This window comes from Canis aureus, chromosome 11 (genome assembly GCF_053574225.1).
Source record: "Canis aureus isolate CA01 chromosome 11, VMU_Caureus_v.1.0, whole genome shotgun sequence".
NCBI lineage: Eukaryota > Metazoa > Chordata > Mammalia > Carnivora > Canidae > Canis > Canis aureus.
The window spans coordinates 43,168,881-43,188,809 of NC_135621.1; the positions used below are offsets into that span (position 1 = coordinate 43,168,881).

Genomic DNA, 19,929 nt, shown 5'->3' on the forward strand with positions numbered 1-19,929 from the left:
CCTGAACTATATTAAGTCTCAAAGAAATATGAGAAAATGTTAGAGAAGAGGGCTCAAGCCTGCCTCGAGAAATCTGCTAGCTAGATGGACCTCAAAGGCTAACGAAATAATACAAATCATGAAGTGCTAAAACTGTGTGGTATGGTGTGAACTCCGAGTGCTATCCCATTTAAAGACAGGGCTGGGGATAATATGGAAGTTGTTAAAGAAACCTTAAAAATTGGAGGATGTGGAACAGCTAACAGGAACCAGTGGGACGTTCCACGTAGAGACAGAAAGGAGAGGAGGAACCCAGGCCAAGGAAGGAAGACAGAACCTGGGCATTTGGGGAGGGAAGGGAGATGTCAGGTCAGACACAGCAGAACTGAGAATTAGAGATCCCGAATTCTGAAAGAATAGTTTAGCCTATAAGCCACAACTGTTGCTTGTTTCATTTTAAATAAGAGAATGCTGCCATTAAAGGTGCTGTGAAGAAGGCGGCGGAGCAACCATAACTCAGGAGGGACTGGGGATCGCATCTGGGGAGACCAGCTAAGAAGGTACAGAAATGACCCCAACATGAGTGAGGAAGGTTTCTGACCAGCTATGTGGTCTGTGTGCCACCTCCCCTCCCAGTACCTTAATTGATTCATCTATAAAGTGGAAACAGTAGTAACACCACTTGGAAGACTGAGTTAATATATGCTGAAATGGGGCATGGCCAATTGCATGCATCCTGGAAATGTTAGCTATGTTGTTAGCCAATTGTTAGAACGAGGTATTAACAATGGAACAGCACTTAGGAGATACATTAAAGGAAGAAACTATAGTACTTTATGAGTAATGAAAAATATGTTTTAATAAGTTTTCTTAAAGCTCTTAAGTTTTCTCTAAGCTCTAAAGAGATTTCATTTATAAAAAAAAAAATTAAATGAGAGCCACAACTAACTCAGATGCTTTTATCTGCAAATCCACAGTAGCAGAACTCCTGGGGACTCCCACACTTTCCCCATGGTGTCTAAGAGGGAGTGTACCCTAATAAGACGGGACTCTCAGAGAAGAGAAGATGCCTGATGTGCAACATGCAAAAGGCTGGCGTAAATGGTTGGGCAATGTCTGCTACAACGGAGTAGCACGAAATGAGAAGGCATATTTTTAGCCAAAGGCAAGGAAACATTTTGCTAAATAAATTATTCTCACTCGCTGACGGATTTGATAGAGATTTCTGGATAATATTTCTCGAATTTCATCCATTTCACCAGGTGTGAGCTTCCTTATTTTTTCTTCCCGGCAATCACTGTGAAAGGTTAGAAAAAGAATATATTTTACTATTCAACAGATACTGGAATCATATTTTTTCCTTTTTGGAGATACAATATCATTTAAGAAGAATCTTAAAGAATAACACTTAGGGAGTATTCAATATTTTTAAATAACTCCAGGGACACCTGGGTGGCTCAGTGGTTGAGTGTCTGCTTTCCGCTCAGGTCGTGATCCCGGGGGCCTGGGATCGACTCCCACATCGGGCTCCCCACAGGGAGCCTGCTTCTCCCTCTGCCTTTGTCCCTGCCTCTATCTCTGTGTCTCTCATGAATAAATAAAAACTCTTTTTTAAAAAGTCTAAAAAGTAAAATAACTCCAAATTCTAAAACTTTTCAGTGTCAAAATTATTCAAAACAAGTTTAATCATGCACAAGTTTTCAGTCTGTTCATGCAATTACTTCTTTTTTTCCACGCAAATATTTTTTAAGGAAGAAAAACTGTAGTAGCTTATAATGCTGTCACTTTATTATTTTTAATACTCTCTAATAAGGTAATCTACAATTGGGTTTGTTCTAACAGAAACTCAATTACCTACATTTTGCTATCGAGGCCTAGTCTTTTAAACACTTCATTACAAATATTTGCAAAGACACCATTTATAATATGTACGTATATACAATCAATCATCATTATTCAAGGATTTCATATTTGCAAAGTCACCTAAACATGGTGTCAGTACACATGATACTTTTTCATAAACATGCACTAAGTGGGGGAAAATTTGAGTTCCCCAGTGCACAGGTTCCTAGATGAGGCTAAATATGATGATGCTCTGCCTTCCTGTTTTAGCACCTTCCTCTACTGTAAACAAATATCCTTTTCACAGTCTATTTAATGACACATTTTTCATATTTCCGTGCTATTGGTGACTTCACTATTTAAAATGGCCCCCAAGCATAGGTCCGAAGTGCTGTTGAATGTTCCTAAGCAAAAGAAAGCTGTGATGTGCCTTCCAGAGAAAAGTCATGTCACATGAGCTTTGTTCAAGCATGAATTATGGTGCTGTTGGCCATGAGTGGAATGTTAATGAAACAATAAATATTAAATAAGGTGTCTATATTTTTTTAAAAATAAGGTGTCTTTAAATAGAAGCACACATAAAATAAGGTTATGTATCAATTGGTTGATGAAAATGTTGTGACCAGAGGCTCACCAAGAACCTAACCCTGTATTTCCCTTAGAAGCAAGGGTTCAGTATTCACAATCAGCATTCAGGGCAATTTTATAGAACATAACTACTGCAACAATGAGAACCAACTGTATTTGTACAGTTTTATCCTAACTTCTTCAAAAAGGCTTTGAAGGGGCCTACAAAAATATATAGTACAATAAAATACATAAGAAGATAAATTAAGAAGATAAAGCTGAGAAGTTTATATATATTAACGCAGATTTTTAAAAAGATTTTATTTATTCATGAGAGACACCAGAAAGAAGCAGAGACATCGGCAGAGGGAGAAACAGGCAGGGAGCCCAATACGGGACTCGACCCTAGGACCCTGAGATCATGACCTGAACCAAAGGCAGATGCTCAACCACTGAGCAACCCAGGTGTCCCTATTAATGCAGATCTAAACACAAGATGGCCTAGGAACATACCAATTGAAGAGCACAGTTCTCTTATTTTTTTTTAAATGCAAAATTGTTTACAAAAAATAAACATGATATTGATTACCTATGCCCATAAAGTAATGGAGAAACACAAAGGAATAAACATAGAAATCTAAGGCTTCATCAGGGCAGACTTCTGTAGATATATATGATTCATTTTCACCTCAATCTCAATGGCTTGGGTGAGTTTTTAAGAAGCATCTTCTTAGACTAAGGCATTGTTATTCAAATTGCTGTCTAGGTTTCTAATCAGGTTTTTGATCAGCAAAGTTAATTCACAGAATTTTTAGAAGGACTTAAAAGGTCAAGAGGTAACAATTTTGGAGCAATGGATCTTGCATTCTTATAACAATGTTCCCACCAAGTTGTATCCAACAAATGTTTGTGTAACTCTAGTGTTAAGTGCATAATGAAGCATACATTTAAATTTATTCTATTGGAATATAATACAAAAATAGAAAAATATGTGAATCTGCCACGTATGGCTCAATGAACTATCACAAAGTGAATGTACTTGTGCAACCACTATTCAAGTAAAAACAACATGAACTAGAACCCCAGAAACCAAGTCATATTTTGCCCCCCAATAATCACTACTTCCTCCCTCTTTGACAAAAACAACCACTATCCTAATTTCTGAGTTGACAGAACAGTTGTACCCAAGTCTGAATTCTCTATAAATGGAGTCTTTTAAATGCATTAAGTATATGTATGTATGGATGGATGGATGGATTTTTTAATAATAGTCTTTTAAACTTAGCTTCTTTTGCTTAGGCATTGCATTTAGATGCATCTGTGTTATGACATGTAACTTGGTTTGTTCATTTTACTCATTGTATAATATTCCATCACATGAATATGTAATGATTTATCCATTTTACTGTTGATGGGTGTTTGTGTTATTTCTAACTTTTGGATATGACAATGTTTTTGTAAGTATTCTCATATACGTATTTTGGAACACGCATATGATTACTGACCATTTGAATACCTTCTTTTGTAAACTGCCTGAACAAGTCCCTTGTCCATATTTCCATAGGACTATCTTTTTTTTTTCTTTTTTTAGACCTTTGTCAGTTTTATGTGAGGCAAGTATCTTCTCCCATTTTATGGCTTGCCTTTCATTCCTTCAATGAAATCTTTTCCTATCAAAACAGTAAGATGATATTCTCTCATACGATTTTCAAAAGCTGTACTGTTTCACTGCTCACATGCATACCTATGATACTCCTTGGCTTGATACAATGTGACCTAGTGGTCAATTTCACTTTATCTCCATATGGATCCCTAATTGACCCAGGACCAGTTTTTGTTTTTTTGTTTTTTGTTTTTTCAGGCCATCTTTTCCCTACTGCTTTGTACTACTGTAAACTTTGCCATTAGTTAAGTATCCATATCCAGTAAGTGTAGGTCTACTCCAAACTCTTACTTCCTTCTGCTGGTCTATTTGTCCTTTTGTCTTTGCAAAAGATACTGTCTCAGTCATGGGAGCTTTACAGAAAGTCTTGCTACCTAATAGTGTAAATCCTTTAAATTTGTTCTTCAGTTTTGAAGACAATCTTGTCTTGGTTAATTTGGGCCCTTTACGTTTCCATAGAAACTTTAGGACCAGACTGTCTAATGATTCACACACACAAACACACTGGGATTTTTAATGGAATTGCTTTGAATCTATAGATCAATTTGAGAAGAACTGAAAATATGGCAAATAACGGATTGATTTTTGACTCTTAAGCCACCCTTATATTCAATTATCTGCCATCCACTTGTGTCTGTTACTACTCTGTTTTTATCTTTTTTTTCTCTAAGTTTTCAATAACATTTCCTTATTTACTCACATGCTTTTGATTGGTTGCTAGACATTATGCATGAAAAATCATGGAGGTAGTTTAAGACTATCATCTTATTTTCCTCCAAAGAAAAGTTAAGTTTATTTCTCTCAATCAGCTGGGATAAAAGTAATATCAATCCCAGATTTAAACAATCATGAATTGAGATAATTCTAGGCTAGACTTCTCTTCTTTGAGGGTTAAGTTGTAGAATTCTGAAGTAATAACCTATAGCTGAGTACAAAAGCTCCTCCTCCCTGGTAGGTCCTGATTTCCAACTGTATGTATTCTCAAACACCAATCAGTCTATCAAAACTTCTGTTTTAGGCTTTTAGACTTTTCTGTGATCCAGTGAAGAAAGGGCACCAAATGCCGGTTCCATCTTCTTGGACTTCCCTTCTCTGTTGACTCTTGGTCAAGAAATTCCTTACTGTACTGGTACTTTCCAGCTTTTAAGCAGATTTTTAAAACATATTTGTCTTTTTTTTTTTTTTCTAGCTGTTTTCATAGCATAGTTTGGTCTAGAACACTTAATCCATCACTGTCAGAAATATAATACCTTATTTCCTCCCTTTTCACTTCTAATTTCCGCTAAAGAAAACATTTCAAGAGATGTGGAATGCTCAATATGGTTGGTATTCATTTATCTATCTATGCAGCTGACCATTAATTGTGCTACCTACTTCATAACCTTAAATCTTTGCCTTTGTTCTGCTTACTGCCAGCTTCCAAAAGAACTATAAACAGAGCGGAAAACTAAGATTTTTTCTTCTGTGATCACAAAGACAATGGCTCTCCTTTGTGAAGCTGAATAATTGAATTATCCCTTGCTACAATTGCAAATGGAATAGTGCATAAGAAAGATCATTAACTTGTAAAGCTAGATGGCAACAAAGATCAAGTCTTGTCCCATTTTCTACTTGAAGAAACTCAATCTCAGGGCAATAGATGAACCAGTCTAAGGTCACACAGTGAATTACTGCAGGGTAGGACTATAAACCAGTCACTCTGTTCAATCCACTACTGTTTTTAAGTGCAGTATAATACCTTTACCTCCAAGCCATCCTGATCACTGTTTCTTTTTATTCTGGATTGTGTAAACTTCCATAATTTTAATAGAGGATTTACAGTCTTAGTAAAAATCCTCCTAGTTTATATGGTTGAGTGTGATTTGGCATTTCCTGTCTCATTTCAGCTCTCCCATAGACAGTATTTTAATTAAGTGACATGTATTTTAAATGCATTTCAAGCTCATCAGTGAAAGAAGTCAGCAGAACCCATAATTTCTATCATTTTTTGTGGTAGGGAAGGATTGATGCTTACATGATAAAATGACCTACTGTTAACTGAGCATTTACTGAGGATTTGCAATAAGATTCTGGGTAAGTCACTTTACCATTCTGAATCTTCATTTCCTCATTTTTAAAATTAGGGAGACACAGTAGATGAGTGGCTCTCAATCCTGACTGCATATTGAAAATATCTGAAAAACTGATAAATAAAATATACCTACACCTAGGCCCTGGTCATCATATTATTTAATGCTCCTAAGGTATTTGTAATATACAGCAGGGGTTAATAACCACTATACCAGATGATCCCTGATGTTTTTTGCAAGCCTTAAAATATGATTGCATGACTAATTCATGAGGAAATAACTATAAATTACATGCATATTTACAATAACACACCTTAAGATATTCCATTTCAAAATACTTGCTAAAGAGGTACTTTTACAAAGCAATGAATGACCTCAAGAAAATATAATACAGGCATAATTATCCTAAATATGACAAAGTATTTTCTGACTAGTCAATTCTAAAATAACATAACATGATGTTACCTGATGTGACATAACATAAGGTATACATTTCGAGACTTCACATTTTAACCAGAATCTCATTCTTCCATGAGGTCTAGGACATGAGTGAAATTTGTTACCATCACTGGTTTCAAAAAACTATTAAGACATACTTGGTAATACTAACTTTAATTTTCAAAACAGTACTTACTTCAGAGATGCAAAAGAAGGAACAGCACTTATCATCCCCGTCTCCGCCATCTCAATGGCATGTTTTATTTCAAGCTTTTTATATAAAGACACAATGCTTGATTTGGGTTGGTTTTCTCGAATCAAAAGCTTCCGCAGGTATTTGTCATCGAACTTCTTAAACCTGGAAATAAAGCAAATCCAAGCTTCAATTAATACTACAATGACCAAAAAACAAAATAAAGCAAAACCAAAACACAAGCCTGTTTTACCATCATTTCTACCACACCCAGGGATAAATTGAGTAGTAGTGTTTAGCTTGTCTGATTATATATATTTTCATATGTGCATACCTGAATATATACATATGTAAAAATATATGTATATGTAAATATTACTATCGGTACATTTTTTATATAGTCATGATAGACATATATCTAATATTCACCAATTATATATTAAAATATATCTATGTATATTTAACATTTGCGATTTTGCTGCTTCTCCTTTCAGCAACATTACTCAAAAGTATTAATACTTCCTACATCTATTCCTCTCCTCTGATTTTTCTCTTGAACATTCACAAGTTAGGCTTTTGCCCACAATACTCCACTGAAGCTACTCATATTGAGGTCATTGGTGACCCCCACAGTGTAAGTCCAATGGCCAATCGTTAGTCCTCACCTTTCCTGACCTCTCCTGCTTAAACACATCACCTTCCAGAATGTCACACTACCTTAGGTTCCCCCTACCTCTTTCTCAGACTCTTTGGTTGGGTCTTTTTCTTCTTTCTGGCCTCTTGATCCTATTTACCTCCACTCGCTCTCTGGCCATGTTGCCCAGTCTCATGATTTTAATGGCATCTCTGTGCCAGTGACTCCCACATTTGTATCTCCTGCCTCAGCCTCACACCCAAGCCCCAGAAATGAATATTCAGCTGCCTAGTTAACACCCCCACTTGGATGTCTAGTTCTCAAACTTGATGTTCCCAGATTGAACGTATCTTCTCCTGTATTCCTCACCATTTCAATTAATGACCACTCTACCAGGGATCCCTGGGTGGCGCAGCGGTTTGGTGCCTGCCTTTGGCCCAGGGCGCGATCCTGGAGACCCGGGATCGAATCCCACGTCAGGCTCCCGGTGCATGGAGCCTGCTTCTCCCTCTGCCTGTGTCTCTGCCTCTCTCTCTTTCTGTAACTATCATAAATAAATAAAAATTAAAAAAAAAAAAATGACCACTCTACCAGATCAAAAAACCTGATGCCACCTCTGATCCTTCTCCTTCTTTCACATTCCACGTTATGGCCTGAATTGTGTGCCCTTAAATATTCACAGGTTGAAGTCCTCACCCCTAGTACCTCAGACTGTGACTGTATTTGGGGATAGCGTTTAATATGAGGTCATTAGGGTGGTTCTCAAACTAATAGGACTGTTGTCTCTATGACTAAAGGCAATTTGGACATAGACACATAAAGAGGCAGGAAGGCAGCTGTCTGCAAGCCTAAGAGAAAGGTCTGTAACACATGTTTCCCTTGCAGCCCACAGAAGAAACCAACTCTGCTGATATTTTGATCTTGGACTTCTAGCCTGCACAACTGTGAGAAAATAAATTTCTACTGTTTAAACCACCCAATCGGTGGCACTTTGTTGTAGCAACTCTAGAAAACTAATACTCCATATCCACTCTGTTGGCAATTTCTGTTAGTTCCACCATCAACACACACAATCAAACCATGCTTCTTCACCCCTTCTATACCCCTATCTCTTGGATCTACCCTGGTCTAAGACATCATCATCCCTCAGGGGATTCTTGCAACAGGCACCCAACTGGTGTCCCTGCTTCCACCACAGCATTCCTACAGACTACTCGACACAGTAGCCAGAGTGATCCTGATAAAATATAAGTCAAACCACCTAAAACTCTACATCTCTCTTGAGAACATGTACAACAACCTGGAGACCCTACACAATTTGGAGCTGCCTATCTTAGCACTGTGCTTCTCATGTCCAGCCTCACTGGTATCCTTCCTTCCCTGGAAACTCACCAGCTCTGCTCCCAACCATGGGCCTTGATACCTGGTGTTCCTTCCACCAAGAAGATCCTCCCCCAATACACCTTCAGGGCTCTGTTGCAGACCCTCCTTTTAAGTCTTTCCTCAGCAGTCATTTTTCAAAAGAGCCTTTCCCGTCCATCCCATTAGAACTGCATGCCTCCTCCCACCACCTGGATTCCTATACACCTGCAGGTGTATTTTTTTTCCATAGCAATTATCATTTTCTAACACGCTATACAATTTATCTTCCTTTCTGTCCTCTAGCACTAGAATGATACATATGGGCCAGAATTTTTTTTTCCACTTTTTCTCATATCCCCAGTGCCTAGGACAGTGCCAGGCACACTATAAGCGCAGATTGTAGAACGGATCATTTGGTCTCAATTCCTCCCTGTATATGACACCCTCTGCCATAATACTTGGCAATGTCCTTCCACCATGGCCTAGGTGGCCTGGGCTGTCCTGTTTCCTGCCACTGGCCCCAGTAATGTTCCCTGCTCTGGTCAGTGACCTCTAGCAGACAAGACAATTAGAGCAGAGGCTTAAAATGAGCTTGCATATTAAGCTTACTTCTCTTGTTTCCACAATTACCATGAGAAGGATATGGGTGGGGTGACTCTTTAGTCCCAGGACAAAGGGGAATGCCACATGAAATAAAGTTCAGTCCCTCCAGTCACATCAGAGAAGGCCAGCTGGGATCAGCTGACAACCAACCAAGCCTCTGAAGCATGAGCAAGCCGGGGCCGCATCAGCCCAGCACAGCCCAGATCCTGGACTCTCAGACTCGTGACTCATGGGCTTTAATAATGTGACTGTTGTTTGAGCAGCTAAGTATCAGGGTGGTTTGTTATGTAACATCATTATGCTAACAGGTAAGCAAAACAGCATGCAATGAGTATTTGTTGAGAAAGAAAGAAATGCATTACAGTGATTACCATAAGCCCAAGGAGGTTTACAGGTACACCTGTGCTATGAAAGGAAACAAGGTGAGCCCACATTCTTGTTACTAGTCTTTGTTTCTACACTGGAGGGTGATGAATAATTTAAGAGTCATCCATTCAACTGGCCACTACGATAGACAGGGGCCAAGTTTTTTTGAAGTTTATTCTGAATTTCACACTAGGCCATTGGGCCAGGACTCTTTAAACTTCTGTTATTTTTATTATTGTTTTGGCTTTTCACTGGAGAGAAACAAAAGGAAGAATAAGCATTAAGGGCAAGAGCATCTGACCCATTTAGCATAGGAACCCTGTACTCTCTTTATTTTCACACCTTTCATTTCTCTGCCAACCTACACTGAGGCACTCTCTTTCTCCATCATTAGACTCCTTTTACCAAGTTTGAGAAACTTGCCTAATCAAAAAGCCTTACCGTTTCTCCAAGGATCAGATGCCTCACAAATTCTCTGGCAAGACCACTAGAAATCCACAGCATTAAGGATTCCAGAAGAAATGGAAAGATACCCAACATACCTAAAACAATCCTCTTCTTTATATGTGATCTTCAGTAACATCAACAATTATGTACATACCAGAGATAGGATCTGAGCAGAGCTAATTTTAAATATGACCTGCGTCAGCACCAAATTCCTCCATACTCACACACACTTCTCTGCTCTACCTGCGATATACAGTGTGCTTGACAATCCAGGGAATTATGTGAACCTTACCTGGAGAATGTCATGCATGGAAATATACAGGGGTTGAGTGAAGTATGTACGCTGCAGAGAAAAATGTGAGACACATAGCCATATTACCTTTCAGACATGAAATCAGAGTTGGCTCTGCCACCTTTAGTATTTATGGTCCAATTAGCCTGGCAGGCTGTAGATGTTTGCCTGAACAGACTCACAGTACCCCAGAGACACAGTATCTCTGCCTGAAATGTAGCCAGACTTTCCCTGAAGTTCTTTTACCAAAGGTTCCAGACCAAATCCACATGATCACAGAGTCTACTACTTTCTCCTAACACTGCCCCAGGGACTGCTGCCCTGATGCCTACATCTACTCACGTCTATTTACCCTTGTCTGGGAGGCAGAAGAGTGGTATAAATCCTTAACCCAGTCTCCCCATTGGAAAGGGACCAACTGTTCCGGGTGACTGCTCTCTCTTGTCCCTCCAGGGAAGGACTGATGATGGAATGCTGGAGAAGGAAGGAAAGCAGTCAGGTGGAAAGGGAGGATGTAAGTGGAAAATAGACCTGGCTGAGGATAAAAAAAAAAAAAAAAAAAAAAAACAGAATGGGAGGCAGAAAAAGTCTGAATCGCTGGCTTGGCAAAGACAAGGATCCATCTTTGTTAGGTAGGAAGGTCCCAGGGACGTAAAGCAGGGTGGCATAGAAAGTCACAGGGCAGATGGGTAGGGTTCTCTCACCTACCTCCTGCCTTCAAAAATGTAAATCCTGCCCAAGATAAATGGTCATCTTTTTCCCATATTTTTACAATGGAGAGTTTAGTTTGCTTTATTACTTTGTGCCCCCATGTAACTAACTGGGTGCTCTCTCCATACGAATAAAATATTTTTTCTTTACATATTACGGTAACACAAGGTCCAAGAGGCTTTTCCACATTAGTAAACAGTGTGGTCAGGTTTGTAAAGGTTGTTTTAGCACTTAAAATCTCTGCAATGCATCTCATCACTTAATGATATCTCACATACACACGCACATACACACGCATACACACATTTGCTGTGTGACTGTTTTGTGGCCTTTATTATATTGTTAAAATTTTAAAGTCCTGAGTCTATGGTTTATACTTCTCATATAATCCAGTATCATATCAGAACATGTGAACAGACAATGAGCACTCAACAGCACCCTTCTGTTAAACTACATACACTGGAAGGCTGGTTAACTTCACGTAAATTTGCAGAGGGGAGGGCCAGAAACTATTAGCAAGTGAGGAAAGCCAAGGCAAGAAGGCAAGAGGAAGCTACCAAAATAGAGTTTAAATCTGTCATCTGTCTCCTTCCAAAGGCCTTCCTAACCAGTGATGTGCTGATAAATGTTCACAAATTGCTTTATGGGGACGAAAAAAGGCCCTGGTTTATAACATTTGTCAGTTCCAAGGCACACCCCCAGCATGGCTGCCTCGAGCTACCCCTACCCTTGTGAATGAGGCTCACTGTCAGCTCCTGGGGGCCAGGTGAGCCAGCTCCTACACTTCGTGGTCCCTGAGCCTGCTGTCAGAATCAATCCCATAAGTCTGCTTTTCAGTTTATTTTCAAGCACGTACCTAATTCTGCCCAGCTAGGACACCTCGTCCATTTCAACTATGAGATCCTTGAAGACAGGCACTGAATTCTATTTATCCACCGCAAAGCCATTTAAGATTAAAATAATAATAATAATAATAAAAAAAGAACTAGATAGACACATTTACATAAGCACATATAATCTTTACAAATTTAGCTTTAGGAACATTTGTTACTTCTATTTGTTACAATATTTGTATTTAAAATGTATTTGTAAAATACTTGTTAGTCTATTTATAATATTAGGTGCTCCAACCTCTGCATCTGACAAAGCCCCTCAACATGTGTGGGCGAACAAATAGGAACAGAATCCTCAGTTTTTCACCAAATAGACTGCATTCCTCAGCCTCCCTTGCAGTGAGAAATGCCTACATGGCTGAGTGCTAGCCACAGAAGGCCAGGCCACGTGTGTAACTGGAAGAATTGCGTGAAAGCTTCTGATAACTTCAGTTAAGAGGAAGCCAGTACATGTCCTTTGTCTCCACATTATCTTTCTTCCTACATGCAGCCTGGACCGTATGCATGATGGCTAATGCTGGAGCACCCATTCTGGTCTAAGAGTCAACCTTGGAAATGGAAGATGTTAGTGGATTCACCAGGACAGAAGCATCCTGAGACCATGAGGTGTGTGTGGAGCAAAGTTCATCTATTACACCTACATTAGCTACAGAGCTCTGGCTTCTTACAGGGGAGCAAAATAAGCCTCTATCTTGCTCCAGGTCTCTGTGATTTGCTGAACTTTATCTTAAAGGACACACTATGGCACAACACAGGAAAGATTTGCAACTCTGAAAAAAAAACACAGGTCAGTAAGTCCTGCTTCCAGAGTGAGCCAGAGCCGCTTCATAATATAATGGCGGAAGACCTTCTTACTTGTCTCTCCAAAAGTTGTGACCCCAATGTCCACAAACATCTTCAATCCCAGTCTTCACATGATCAAAAAACTAAAACAGAAAAAGTAGGCTACTGATTAATTTTTACCCTAAATCAGTAATTTGCACTCTACTTATAGGATGCCTAAACTTCAAAGACCCTGACTGTTTTTGCTTCTTCTTGTTGTTGGGTTTTTGTTTGTTTTGTTTTATTTTTACTAAAAGCAATGAAACAATGATTCATCTCTAAATACACTGATTTTATTATATCAGTATTAGATAATTTTCAGGTTATTTTTCTCCTCATAACAGTCTGTTCATAATTTTGGAAAATATGAAATATGATGCTAGTTTTCCAGTGGAAACATTTTCAGATTGAAGGAAGTTTACAAGAGGGATTCCTTGTTCCTGGGGTGCCTGGGTGGCTTAGTGGGTTGAGCAGCCGGCTCTTGGTTTCTACTCAGGTCATGACCTCAGGGTCACAGGATTGAGCCCCGAGTCAGGTCTGAGCTAAGCAGGGATTCTGCTTGGGATTCTCACTCTCCCTCGCTCTCTGCCCCTTCCCTTGCTTGTGATCTCTCATTCTCTCTCTCTAAAATAAAATCTTAAAAAAAAAAAAAAAAAGGATTCTTTGTTCTCGCATTCCCGAGGGATCTAGCAGATTAATCTGGAGAAGGCACCCTGGGGCTGTGCTCACTCTACACCCCCCAACTCATGCCCTTCTTGGCCCTCTCTCCCTTTTCCCCTCTGCCTTTCCTTCTCCTTCAGGAAAGGAGTGCCAGAATATGCTGTCAACTGAATCCACCAAGTTTTTCTTCTATCATTTAAATCATTATTACTACATTAACACTTACCCGGCAATGGATTTCTTCACTGACTGCTTGCTGTTTCTTATTGGACCTCTTAACATCAAGAAATTCCACTAGTGGTCGGATAGTAATTCCCTGCACAGAAAAAAAACAAAGGTGTATCTTCTAATAAAATTAAGTGAAAAATTCAAGAACAACTTTTATTCTTCTGAGCTTTGGTAACCAACAAAAGATATCCTCCTCTCAAGATTTAACAGAACATATACAACATTTTGTTAATTTTTCCTCCTCTCCAATAACTGGCATATTTTCAGAGGGCCATGTCCTAACATGTTCTACTAGAAAACAAACAATGGACAAAGTTGAAGAAATTGCAAACTACTTCGAAGTAATTCTAAGAAACAGAGAAAGAAATTCCAGAAAACAATAAAGTATTATCCAAGTAAGGGGATTCACCTACTTGCATCATCCATAGAAAACTTTTTAATAATTCTTATATTCATTATTTACTAAAACCATGTTAATGGTACTTCTGCTGCACACGTGTCTTCGGCATTTGGGATACAAAAAAGTTAAATGGTTAAGGCACTCAGTCCTAGGATTTTGTAGTTTTAAAGGGAGAAGGATATGCCAAAAACAGTTACAAATATGCAAAGGAAGAATAAGAGAGACACAGGAAGCTGGTCCAGAAAGGCCTTATAGAGAGGCAACACTGAAGAGTAGTCTTAAAAGATGTTGAAAGGATATCATAGCAGGGACCAACCATGAGCAAAGAATCAGTGGTGAAAGAGGGTACAGAGGGGTTTGGGCATGTTTGTGAACTTGAAAAATGGAGAGAACCATAAGCTATTTAGTAATCTAAGAAGAGAAAAAAAATATTTCCTTAACATGATAAAAAAAAAAAAGCTATCTGCCAGAAATCTATAGTGAACATCTGACTTAATAATTAAACATTAAAAGCTTTTCCATTAGAACTTGACACAGTCCTGCCTGTCCCAGTCAGTTAAATAAGAGAGAGGGAGAAGTATAGACACTAAAAATGAAATAACAAGATTTCTGTTGCTCATGAATGATCTAGTGTTTGTCCTAAAATATCTAAGACAATTTTTTTCATTTAAAAATACCAAGAAAAAATAAAATAAAATAAAATAAAATAAAAATACCAAGAAATTATAATTAAGTGATTAAACACAAAATCAACATACAGAAATCCACCCCATATACTAATTTAAAAAAAGAATCAGAATAAACACCTACATGAAAGAAAATACATATATATAATTGACATGTACTAACACATAATAATATGTAATATATATTTTACATATTACATAAGATGTGTATATACTCATATACATGTATATATATATATGTAATATATAGTCCTATCACAGAATGCATAAAACCTTTACAAAAAGAACTATAAAACTTGGTAAAAGGATATTCAAAAGATCTGAATTTTTAAAAGACAGTTCCCAAATGGGATTACATAGCAATATTATGTTGACAACTTTATCTCAGTATTTGCAATAAAATTCCAATGACCTATTTCAAAGGATTTTTATTAACAGAACTTGAGAGGGCAGCTCTAAATTAGTCTGGAGCAGTAATCAGAAAAATTTAGGAAAAGAACAGTGACAGGAGAACTCACAGATATCAAAACAACCAGCGAATATACTTAAAATTACAACACAGTAGCACTAAATTGGGCCAAGTGAAGAGGGGTGAGAATGGGTGGTCAAGGAAGATCCCTAAGACTCCTGCGTGGTAGCAGGTGGCCAGCCATTCTTGGCATGGGGAACACATGCATGGTGGGGAGGGGGTAACTGGATTGTGGGGGGAGGGAGGGGATGCGTATATTGAGATAATGTTCCCTGCCATGCATTTGATTTCATCTCACCTTTCTGCATGTCTTTATTTAAGAATGCTTTTGATAATGTAAACTGTGACATACATACACACTTTTTTTTTTTTAAGATTTTACTTATGTATTTGAAGAGAGAGAGTGATAGAAGGCAAGCACAGGCTAGGTAGAGGAGCAGAGGGAGAGAGATAAGCAGACTCCCTACTGAATGGGGAGCCCGATGTGGGGCTCGATCCCAGAACCCTGGGATCATAACCTGAGCTGAAGGCAGACGCTTAAGCCACCCAGGTGCCCCCATACACGTTTTTCAAAGGAGGTCATTCAATGTGCTCCATCAATCCAGCTTCAGGCATTTTTAAGCTTGACTTTATCTTTCTGGAGTGTGAGCCAATTTTGACCAAATTTGGGATAAGACACACCTTATGTTCTATTTGCAATTCAGTCTGCCACTTTGAAATAATACAGGAGGTAATAAACAGTTTTCTAATCAACATATATTCTGTAACTTTTAACTTATGTAAATGAAAATGGGTGTAAACATGTGGTTTACTAAATTTCAGATTCCATGAAACCACTGGTTTAATTACCACTCCAGGAAAAAAAAAAAAAAAATCAACAAAATCAATCCAACGTTGAAACTACATAATGTGTTCTAAGGATGTTAACTGTTGTTTCATATGCTTTTTTTCCTATGAGTATTCATTTAAAAAAAAATTCTATGAGGGCCCAGCAGTTGTAAATATGGGACAGAAAAATAAAGATAGGACACAGGCCCCAATCCGGATGCAGACTCCTTCCAGTGGATAGATAATCCTTCTAGATTTAGAAGTTAATGCACCATCACAAATTAAACAACAATAAAACAAAACTGATCAACTACAGGAAGCAAGTGTGGCTTGCTGCCTAGAGCACTCAGTTTCTAAATATATCACATATTGTAGTTTATGATTAATAAAATATATTGGTTATATGCCATGGATCACTGACACTGCCTCTGAATAACCGGTATTTAAACAGCTCCTTTAAGAGTCTCCTATTTGCTCTCTGAAGTATTTGCAGTTGTCATGTCATGTCAACAGGAATGATGTGATAGGTTCCTCTCCCTCTTTTTCCTTCCTTCCTCAATCCATCTATTTTGGAGGCAGAGGACATGACATCTGCGAGTGTCATATTAAGTTCCCCAAGCTGGAAGCTATACTCTAGGAGCCCTGGGTCTTGGGTTGGAAGAAATAAAGGAAAAGCAAAAACAAAACCAACAACCAACTTTTGAGAAGGCACCTTATTTTATAACCACATTGGAAAATTTCCAATTCAAGTCAACTGGGAAGCAGCCTAACAAGGCTTAGAAAAATAGCTTGTTACCATCCAAGTAGGTTTAAACAATAAAGGAACCCTTGGTTTTCCATCAAACCATTGAAAAACATATTTGCAAGATACAAATGAAATGTTTACCCGTTCATTTGGCTTTGGCACAACACACACAACACCTCGGGGCCAGACCTGATGGAAGGGAATCATTTAACAGCAGGAATGAACAGGACAGCCAGGTGAGCTATGTTTTCCACCTGTGCCACCTCTGTCTTCACCTGCCCTGCCTGCTTTTTTTCCTCAAAAAAGAACTGCTGTCTGGTGAACATTCTTTCGGTTTGAGCTTTTAGAAGAAAAGGATTTCTTGTTGGTTTTCTTTTTTTAATTAAATTTTTTTGGGGAGAAAAAAAAAAGGTGGGAGGAACTACCTTATATTTCTCTGCTATGTAGTAGACAACTTCTAGAAAAACTTAAAGGAACTCTCTAACAACAACAACAAAAATGTCGCTATCATTGCTCTACTATACCATATCCTATGATCACAGACTTGATCACAGAGATCCTAAGCCTGGTTGCACACACAGTGTTTATTGTTGAATAGGTAAGTGGGCAAGAACCATATAAGTGGTTTTTCATGCTCTTCACGCCGTCTCCCAGCCTTTCTTTCCAGACTTAACCGCATTGTGCTCAAACTGGCTGTCAGACGTGTCTCTTCCCCTAAATCATGGCTTTCTCTTTACTGTGCCACCAGCAAGCACTCAGGCATGCTCCCATGGCTCTCATCTTTGAAAAACACAAACAAAAGCCCTCTTCTGGCACACATTCCCCTCTCACTACCACCCCTGTCCTCTCCCAGACCTCACCAGACTTTGTCTTGTATCTCCCGTCTCCAATCTCTCTTTATCCTTCTCCCTGGAATCCAACTGATCAGAAATTCCTCACCATCTGACCCCAGCGCTCTTGTGAAGATGTCCACTCATCATGGACTTGCTGCATCCAGTAGTTCGCTCTCTGCTCCCACCTTGCCTGACTGTGATCCCATTTGTCACAGTTGCTAGAACTCTCTTCTTCCTGAACATTTTTTTCACTTCTAGCTGAACTCCTCATGCTTTTTCTCCCATTCTACTATTCACCTTTTTCCTCTCCTTGCCTGGTTCCTGAACATTTTCATGACTTCTCAATATTGGTACACTTCCTTTTCTATACTCTTCCTATGCTTGCTCCTGAATTGCTTCTTTCAGACTCATGTTCTACAGACCATCTATATACCAATGTGTCTCAAATTTCTATTTCCCATTCTGTCTTCTTCCATAAATTCTAGACCCATACATACAATTGCCTCGCCAGTACCTCCACCTGGATGTCTAATAGGCAGATATGCATGTCCAAGACGTGTGTGTCTAAAACCAAACACCTGATTCTCCACCCTTCAAACCCAATACTCCCCTGATGCTAAATTAAACATCACCTTCTTTTACCTAGTTGCTCAGTCACAAACTATCTTTGTACTTTCTCTTACAGCCTAAATTATTCATATACATTTTTTTTAATCTCAAAAAATCCTGATCATCTTACTCATTTTATTGTAGTACCAGAATGAATGTCTGTTAATTCCAGAACTCCATTTAGTATGTTAATTAAATATAGGGATGTGTCATTGCTACGCCATCTACATATCTTAAATATGACCGTTCATTTGATAAACTAAAATACAATGCCTATAAAATAGTTGGCATCATCACCCTAGTTTGACAGGCTAAGTCAGCAAAGTTTTTTTTTTTTTTTATTGGGGGGGAGGGGCAGAGGGAGAGGGACAGGGAAAGAGAGAATCTTTAGTAGGCTCCAGGCCTAGTGCAGAGCCCCACGTAGGACTTAATCTCACCACCTTGAGATCATGACCTGAGCTGAAATCAAGAGTCAGACACTTAATCCACTGAGCTACCGAGGCACCTCCAGAAGTATTTGATTATTGGGAAAGGGTCCTGAGGTCCCACACACTCTTGCAGGGTGGGGGTGTCAATGATGCAGTGCCTCAACTGCCTTTACCCAGGTCATTTTTCAGGGTTGCATTTGCAATGAGCAACATTGAGAGATGAAGTCATGTCACCCTTGAGACAAAGAATGATAGATCCTCAAGCCCTGGGCCTGTCTCCTGTAATGTTGCCCACTGCATGTGTAGACATCCATCCTGAGACCTCTGTGGCGGGGGGTGGGGGGGTACCTGGGGTGTGGAACACTGACACAAACCAACACCCACCTCTGACTACTGCTTTTGCCATGAGTAACAAAGCCCTTTGTCTATGACGCAGGAGTCAGGTGTCTTCTGCAAGCATCCATGGAGATTTTACAGGCAAGTTAAACTTGTTAACTTGCAAATAGGGTAAAACCTTAGATGCTTCATACTTCTGGACAATGACTTACAAAAGACACAACACAGATCTGTCGTGGAGGCAGAAAGGGACTGTCCTCTCTTGAATTCCAGTCAACTTTGCTACCTGCCGGGCTGCTAGATGGATTTCCAGAGGGTCTGCTACATGATTATAGGGATTCATTAAATAATGACCAGATTGTTGGAGTGTTCTGCAATCATTTTTCCTTTCAAAGAAAAGAAAAGGGGATCCCTGGGTGGCGCAGTGGTTTGGCGCCTGCCTTTGGCCCAGGGCGCGATCCTGGAGACCCCGGATCGAGTCCCACGTCGGGCTCCTGGTGCATGGAGCCTGCTTCTCCCTCTGCCTATGCCTCTGCTTCTCTCTCTCTCTCTCTCTGTGACTATCATAAATAAATAAAAAATCAAAGAAAAGAAAAGTACATCAAAGGGCATTGTCTTTCTTCTTTCTACTACCATTTTACTTAATGTCATAATTAAAACATAGCAAATCATCAGGTTAAATCATCAGGCAAGTTGTTTGCATTAACTACTATGTTTACATGCAAATATCTTCTCTATTGCCTAGGAGGAAGGTACCATTATCTGGATCTTTAATTTTTATTTTTTTATTGGGAGGGGAAGGGGCAGATGGAGAGGGAGAGGGAAA

At 39.1% G+C, this 19,929-nt stretch overlaps 1 protein-coding gene across 2 annotated transcripts in view; it reads right to left on the bottom strand.

The window, feature by feature from the left end:
* Positions 1–19,929, bottom strand: part of SLC9A2 (solute carrier family 9 member A2) — a 97,126-nt gene that overhangs the window by 9,266 nt on the left and 67,931 nt on the right. For both annotated transcript variants that reach the window (XM_077914920.1, XM_077914921.1), the window contains exons 6-9: positions 13,768–13,857; positions 12,915–12,985; positions 6,755–6,916; positions 1,180–1,276 (exon numbers count right to left, since the gene is read on the bottom strand). In XM_077914920.1, the coding sequence (XP_077771046.1) occupies positions 1,180–1,276; positions 6,755–6,916; positions 12,915–12,985; positions 13,768–13,857 (420 nt within the window). The remainder of the gene's footprint in view (positions 1–1,179; positions 1,277–6,754; positions 6,917–12,914; positions 12,986–13,767; positions 13,858–19,929) is intronic.